General features: G+C 39.5%; 1 protein-coding gene across 1 annotated transcript in view; it reads right to left on the bottom strand.

The window, feature by feature from the left end:
* The window catches only part of ctsa (cathepsin A), a 61,221-nt gene that overhangs the window by 27,981 nt on the left and 24,783 nt on the right, over positions 1 to 8,457 (bottom strand). Inside the window, exon 8 of the mRNA XM_043676989.1 lies at positions 1,417 to 1,501. Within this exon, the coding sequence (XP_043532924.1) occupies positions 1,417 to 1,501 (85 nt within the window). The remainder of the gene's footprint in view (positions 1 to 1,416; positions 1,502 to 8,457) is intronic.

The raw sequence follows: 8,457 nt of genomic DNA, 5'->3' as shown, positions 1-8,457 counted from the left end.
CAACTGTTCTAAGAATCCATCTTGGAGGCATTCCACAAAGTCTCTTTCTTGAGGTCCAATACCATCCTGATTCTCCCAGTCTACCTGTCTGTTGAAATCTCCCATAACAACTGTAGTAACATCTTTGTGACAGGCCAGTTTCAGCTCCAGATTCAACTTACGTCCAACATCCAGACTACTGTTTGGGGGCCTGTAGATAACTCCCAAGAGGGTCTTTTTACCCTTAGAATTTCTCAGCTCTATCCATACTGACTCTACATCCCCTGATTCTAGGTCCCCCCGCGCAAGGGACTGAATATCATCCCTTACCAACATGGCCACCCCACCCCCTCTGCCCGTCAGTCTGTCCTTACGATAGCACATATAGCTTTGAATATTCATTTCCCAGGCCCTGTCCACTTGAAGCCACGTCTCAGTTATCCCCACAATATCGTATCTGCCAATTTCCAAAACAGCCTCATGCTCATCCATCTTATTTCTAATGCTTCACAGCGGCAGAGACCTGGGTTTAATTCCCGCCTCAGGCGACTGACTGTGCGGAGTTTGCACATTCTCCCAGTGTCTGCGTGGGTTTCCTCCGGGTGCTCCAGTTTCCTCCCACAGTCCAAAGATGTGCAGGTCAGGTGAATTGGCCATGCTAAATTGCCCGTAGTGTTAGGTGAAGGGTTAAATGTAGGGGTATGGGTGGGTTGCGCTTTGGCAGGTCGGTGTGGACTTGTTGGGCCGAAGGGCCTGTTTCCACACTAAGTAATCTAATCCACTCACCATCCTATTTGGGAATTTATCACTATTCCTTCACTGGGTCAAAATCCTAGAATTCTCTCCCTAAGGGCATTGCACGTCTACCTATAGCATATGGATTTCAGCGGTTCAAGACGACAGCTCACCATCACATTCTCAAGGGCAGCTGTTGGTGGGTAATTAATCTGACCGACCACATCCTATGACCAAAAAAAAGGTGTCTGGATTTAAGAAAAATGAAATGTTTTGATTAAAATGGGTAAAATTCTGACAGGGGAGCTGCCCAGAGCCTTTCCCCTGTCTGAAGCATCAGGAACTAGAGGTCCTGCTTAGATAATGCTAAAAGGTCAATTGTTTAAAGAGGAGAAATTTGTTCAGGGAGGTGTGGATGTTTGGGACCCCCCATCAAAGAAGACTGGTTGTTCAGTCATTGCATTTGTTCAATACTCAGATTGATAAGTTTGTTTTTCAGCTGCAAGAGAGGGGGACATGACAAGATGATGAAGCTAGTGTGAAAAACAGCCGTAATCTTACTGATTGCTGGAAAAATCTTGAAGGTATTAATGAATTCCATTCCTTCCTGCTGTTTGTGGTGTATGATTCTCTGAAACTCAAGGAAGCACAGATGCTGAAGTTACCCATTATGACTGAATGAGCATATGAAACACTACTCACCCTCAACTGACAGTCCTCATCTTTATTGTCATGGAAGTTGCATTTTCCCTCAGAACAGCAGAATTTCTGGAGTTCAGCCCACAGTCTGGAAAAAGAAACACGTGAAGAACAAAATCTAAACATTGTCACAGATGCAGTGGGTGTAATAGGGGAGGAGGGAGAACATTGAAATGAAATCCACTATTCCAAGTTTTCCATCACCTAGCTTTTACAAAGTCTCTGCTGAAGGAGTAGCTGATAGTGGCATTGAACAGAGTTTGGAGAGTTGGGGGAAGATGCTCCTTTGCTTATACATTTTCTAACTTCTGTCGCCCTCCAAAATTCAGTATTTACCTCTCATTAGGGAAAAAAAGCTGGTAGGCATTTAAAGGGATATTCTATTCCTGATATTTAAAAGACTGTATCCTTGTGAATGAATTGCAATAGTATGCAGGGACAGCAAGTAAACAGGAAAACAAATAGACTAATCAGTTATTGCAAGAGAATTACAGCAGAACTGCAATTATTCAAATTTTGGAAAATCCGAACAAGATCTCAAGGTCCAATAAAGACGTTTCAAAGAGACAAGTGAATTTGATTTACCTGTACTGAAGAATATGTGAAAACACTGGCAAAAACAAAGAAACAAGCACCTCAAGCAACAGCGACGTTTTCTTTTTTTTTAAAACGTAAGGTTAGTCACACGGCTCTTTGCAAAATGGCTTTATTCCCATCACTTTACTGGGACGTTCATGGAAAAAAAGGCAGAGAAAGTAAACACATGCGTGAGGTGGTGCTGCTGTCTCTATCACGACACTGAGTGCAGCAGAAACTGACAAAAGCTTGTGATTGTAGAAGCTGTTCGGGACCTTGTTTAATTCTGGGATTTCAGACATTAATGCAATGGTAAGGGTTAGTCCTTCGCAGTTTAACTTACAATTTGCAGAATGCAAAGATTATTTTGTTTAAACAGCAGACTTAAAATTAGAGATTGAAACAAATTTTCTGGTAGACACAGCATTAGATCAGTTTGGCTTCCCTTGTTTAAGGTCAAATCGATTATCTGAATAATCAATCATCCAAACGATGATTGCCTATCTTGCTCAGATAATTGAGGCTTCTCTGTAAATACAAAAGCATCGAGGTTATGCTTCAGTTTCACAGGACATTGGTGAGTCAACATCTGAGCACTGTGTACACTCTTAGTCGCCTTGTCTAAGGAAGGATGTGAATGCATTGGAGACAGTTTAAAAGTGGTTTACTAGATTAATATATAGGAATGGACAGGTTGGTGTGGTGAAAGGGTTAAAATTGTGTCCCAATACATGTGTGAATCTAACCGAAAATGGAAGGTGTCGCTTAGTCCCGTGTGAATCTTATTATACACCTTCCCGTGTGAATCTTCTTATCTGTATGTAACCAGTATGGAATGTGTTTTTTAGCCTTGCTCTGCTGTTCACATGAATGTTTATATATCTAAACATTCATGTGAACAGCAGAGCAAGGCAAAAAAACACATTCCATTCTGGTTACATACAGATAAGAAGATTCACACGGGAAGGTGTATAATAAGATTCACACGGGACTAAGCGACACCTTCCATTTTCGGTTAGATTCACACATGTATTGGGACACAATTTTAACCCTTTCACCACATTCCACTGCTTGGCCCAATACATGTGTTACATTATGAGCACACATGTATTACATTATGAGCACACATGTATTGGGACACACCACAACACCAAACCCCCAATCCCAGTAAATTTGCATTTCCCATGGCTAATCCACCTAGCCTGGACGTCCCTGGATACTATGGGAAATTTAGCATGGCCAATCCACCTAACCTGCACATCTTTGGACGGTGGGAGGAAACCCTTGCAGACATCGGGAGAATGTGCAAACTCCACACAGGCAATTGTCTGAGGCTGGAATCAAACCCAGAACCCTGTGACTATGAGGCAGTCAGTGCTAGCCACTGTGCCACCATGCTGCCGTGCACTAAGTGTAAACAAATCCAGAACCTTCTGCTCAGAAGTATGCCTGATGCTTCATCAGTAAGATACTTGGGGGGGAAAATTATAATCCCATGTGAAGAGTTCTTAACCTGGAATCCCACTGGATGCTGGAAAAGTCTTGCAATTCTATCCAATTGTATATAATACAGTAATGTTCAACAGCTGAGCTTTGTTTTAGATTGAAAAGAATCCTTACATTCAAAACTTTAATATTCTGATTTTTGACAGCCATAAACTAAATTTTCTGATAATTCTAGAATGACATTTATGCAAAACATTGATAGCTTTTCTGTAAGTTGTAAAGTATCATAACCATTTTTCCTGGGTGGATTCCTCCTAAGAGTTCAGACTGCCAAATTTAAATAGGCCTGTATGAAACATTCCCTTGTGGGCATTAAGATTTGCAGCCAAACTTAGTCACAAGTATAACTTTTGAACAATTGTATATGTGTAACTGGTTATTGTATTGCTACTGTTGGTCCAAAATGAGAAAAGGGCAGATTCTCGTTTGTTGTAGAAGTGGTTTGGTAATCTTAGCTATTGCAAGATTTTGTTTAGAACAAATTTGTAGGCATTGAACAGCTGCTGAGATAACTACTTCTCACATTTGCACTAATTTTTACAACAGTACATGCTTAAAAATGATTACCATTCACTATATAGGGTGTCATGTCTTGCCTAGGGACTGTTGGGATTTTATTTTGCTTTTGTTTGATTGTTATTAACTAACAAAAAAAATCATGTGGTTTATGCTAAATAATCCTTTGGTTATGCCACTTTATTTAAATAGCATATAATTCTATGCTTCCACCAACAGCAGCAGTTCTCATATTTCCAATTCATTTTTCAAAATGTTCAATATAGTAACTTTTGGAAGGGGGAGCAGAGAAGTGCTGAGAAAGCTTGCTACACCAATACATTAATGAGGGCCTTGCCTTACGTGGAAAAGCCAGACAGGCTAGTCCTGTATCCTCTGGAGTTTAGAAGAGTCAGAGATGCCTTAATTGAAATGTATAAAATTCTGATGGGGCTTGACTAGGAGGATGTCGAAAGGATATTTCCTCTTGTGGGAAAATGGAGAACTTGGGGTCATAATTTAAAAATAAGGAGGCATCCATTTAAAAGAGAGCCGAGGAAACGTTTTCTTCCCTGAGGATTGAGAATCTTTCAAATTACCCTCCTCAAAAAGAATTAAATGTGGAATCTTGAAATATTTTTAGAGGCAAATTTAGGTTCTTGATTACCAAAGGGATAGCTGATACTCCTGCAAATGCAGAAATGTAGAGTTGAGGTTAAAATCCAATCAGTCATAATCTTAAGGAACAGCAGAGCAGGTTTGAAGGGCCAAGTAGCTGAAAATTGTTGTTTGTTTATATTTTCTTAACCCAACTGTACAACCTTTCCTCATAAAACAACTCTCTCTTATTGCAAGTATGTTTGTATGTCACCTCCCCAAATGAAAACAGTCACACTAATATTGTTTTTCTTTTGAAAAAAAATTCTAAAGTCTTGGATCAATAAGTACAGAAAATGTAGGCATTTTGTGCTCGACAGTTTGTGCCATAACGTGAGCACACTCGCACATCAGATTCCTCCCCTACCATCACTTAGAATTTAGTTGTTTGAGCATTGTTTCATATTTGGCGCAATTATGACTTATCTGTCATTTTACTCTTTTAACCAAATGTATAGAGATACACACAGAAAGTGAATCAATCAGATTTGAAAACCAATTAGTCTTGTATCAATTGCTGCTTATTTAACCAAGTTCAAAGCTTCTGTCACTTGGTGTAATAGCGCCTCCTAATTTCACTCCTTAATTTGGGCTCTAATTTTTAGACTCTTGTCTGCTCAACCAAAACTCATCATGCTACCAGAATAATTTAACACTCTCCCTGGGGGCCTTGGCTCGAAAACCTGGCATTAATGTGTTTGTATGGAGCAATCAAGTAGGTTCCTGGCTTCGAGCTTTGACTTCATGCTACGCTTCCCTGTAGCTTGGACTCTGGGGGGAATATTGGTAGTTTCAGTTGATCATCCAGTACTGTAAATGCTTTTTTATAATGGAAGGGGAAACTGGATCCAATCTGAATGAGAATCATTTTCACTTTTGAGAAGTTGAAATCAGCCACATCAGATGTAATGGTGTGTTGTCATTGACCTAACCGCACTTTAAGTTGAATTGAGTAATGACCTTTACAAAGTTCTATTTTTAAGAAAGCTTATTCAGCTTAGCAGCTCGTACTCTAACTAACTAGCAGTTTGATTGCAGCAGGAAGCAAGCACAATAGTTAAATATGTAGTCAACAAAAAGATTCGAGCAGTTAGAGAATAGATTTTTGTTTGATTTTTAAATTTTGAACTAAACTTAGGAAGATTTGCACATTGATAGCACTTTTTCTGCAACATTGAAATCTCCTCATGGTAATTGCTCTTTTATGCTCGGTTTGAAATATTTTTAAAAAAAATTCTCCTTCATGGGCTTTAGAAACAATTTATTTTGTTCAATGCCAATGATGGCTGTTATGATTCCATAAGACTCCAATGCTTTTTTTGGTCCTTTTTTTATGCAGCATGGAAACCATTTTGTAATACCAAGGTCTTGTCAATATAGATTTTAAATTTTAACTTGGAGTTTATAATAGCTAGCTGGTACTTCTTGATAGAAGATTCAAGCCAGATTTTCAAATTCCACCAAAATAAATTTTTAGTTTAGTTACCACAGTTCCCAGAAAGATTTAGTAAACTAAGGCAGCTGCTAAAAGGAAAGCTAGACTGTTCCTCTTGTAATCTGGCTGTGAACTGATGCCTGTTTCCCATATGAAGCAATGATGTGTGACAGCAATGATGTGTGACACCAACTCTAGGAGCTAGCCCATCCTCATTTGGCTTATCTGAAGTCTAATTGCAATCTGGTTTGAATCATAGACTAATAACTGAATTGTCTGAACACAGTTGGGTATTCTCATTTATGTTATTCTATTAACTTATTTGTAACTGTACTTGTCTGTTAAGAGGCTCTGTTCAAATTTCATACCTCACTTCATTCCCACTTGAGCTGACCCTAGTCCAGGGCACTCATGTTTGCTGAGATCTTGGGTAGACTAACGCCTCTGTACACTGGAGAGCCCTTGAGTTGTGTCTTGGGTAATGAGGACAGCTACAAAGTCCTTACCATTTGAAACAGTGTGTTAACATGGATTGCCAGCTTATATGGAAATGTAGAGAATGTTTTTCATTCTGATGACATTACTGAATAATTTTGGATGCTTGATGGGATAGATTTCTTATTCCAACTGTAATACGGAATGTGGTGGTGTAGTGGTAAAGTCACTGGGTGAGCTAATGTGCTTGGGAAATGGGTTCATTTCCCACCACGGTAAGTAGTGAAATTTTAATTCGATTAAAAAGCTGGAAGAAAACACTAAGCTATTGGTGACCATGTAACTACTATCAATTGTTGTAAAAACCTGTCTGGTTTATTAAAATCCTTTTGGGAAAGGTAATCTGCTATCCTTACTTGGTCTGACCTACATGCAACTCCACACCCAGAGAAATTGCCTTTGGATAGTTAGGGATGGGCAAAAAATGTTGGTCCAGTCAAGATTCCTAAACGCAATGAATGTGGCTTTTGATTCTTGGGTTGCAATGAAAAATGTAATTAATTCATTTAGCCTGTCTTCCTAATGTAGTGACTTGTGGAAAATTGATTTTTGGAAACTCTTTTTGACATTGTGCAAGATGTTAAAAGGCACCTTGTTTTTTTCTAAAACAAAAGGATCTAGTATGAGTGTGGATTCATTTGGGATGTTATGTTAGATATTTAGTGGTTGACTATTGTAGTTTTGCAGAACTAACATCATGGACATGCAAGTTTAAACATCAAACACTGACTTTTTAAAAAAAAAAACAGGCACTAGTTAATACAGGATTTGTGCAAAACTTTGCTATTTTTCTTCAACAATCTGCACAAACATAGTTACCTTTTTTAAATGTAAATAACATCCTCAGCATTTCTGAAATGTAATCAGATGAGTCTTTTGGTCAAGTGATTTAAAAAGTCTGAGTCATGATGGCAAGTTTGTAGGAGAGAAGGGTGGAGACAGTTATGGTAGGATCTCTAGTTTGTGGTCTTGGTGTCTGAAGACATGACCAAGGGGTTGAGGATGGGGTGGATGCATTGAAGCCAGTATTGAAGGAATGCCAAGCTTTGTGGATTGAGAATCCTGGGGAGGGCTACAGAGATAGGGAAGGGAAAAGACCATGGAATCATGAATCTTGGAATTTTAAGATGAAGGCTGGCTCAGGACCTCAAGTTAGTAAGTTAACATATGGGCAGCACAATTTTGAATGGGTTAAAGTGCATCGAGGGTGAAAAATGAGAAGCTAGTTAAGAAAATATTGGAATAGTGAGTCCGGAGGTGATAGATGATATTTTCACCAGCCGAGTCATAGAGATGCACAGCATGGAAACAGACCCTTCGGTCTAACTCGTCCATGCAGACCAGATATCCTAACCTAATCCAATCCCATTTGCCAGACGAGGCCCATATTCCTTCTAAACCCTCCTATTCATATACTCATCTGGCTGCCTTTTAAATGATGTAATTGTACAGCCTCCTTCACTTCCTCTGGCAGCTTATTCCATATATGCATGAAAAAGTTGCTCCTTAGGTCCCTTTTTAAAATTTTTCTCTCTCACCCTAAACTTATGCTCTCTAGTTGTGCAATCCCCGCCCCCACCTCATGGAAAAGACCTTGTCTATTTACCCAATCCATGCCCCTCATGATTTTATAAACCTCTATAAGGTCACCTCTCAGCCTCTGACGCTCCAGGGAAAACAGCCTATTCAGCCTCTCCGTGTAGCTCAGATCCTTCAACCTTGGCAACATCCTTGTAAGTTTTTTCTGAACCCTTTCAAGTTTCACGACATCCTTCCGATAGGTGGGAGACTAATTGCACACAATGCTCCAGAAGTGGCCTAACCAGTGTTCTGTACAGCCGCAACATGACCTTCCAATTCTATTCTCTTCCAATACAAGA

This window comes from Chiloscyllium plagiosum, chromosome 35, assembly GCF_004010195.1.
Source record: "Chiloscyllium plagiosum isolate BGI_BamShark_2017 chromosome 35, ASM401019v2, whole genome shotgun sequence".
Classification (NCBI taxonomy): domain Eukaryota; kingdom Metazoa; phylum Chordata; class Chondrichthyes; order Orectolobiformes; family Hemiscylliidae; genus Chiloscyllium; species Chiloscyllium plagiosum.
The sequence above is the reverse complement of the archived record's forward strand: the minus strand, read 5'-3'. Positions and strand labels throughout refer to the sequence as shown.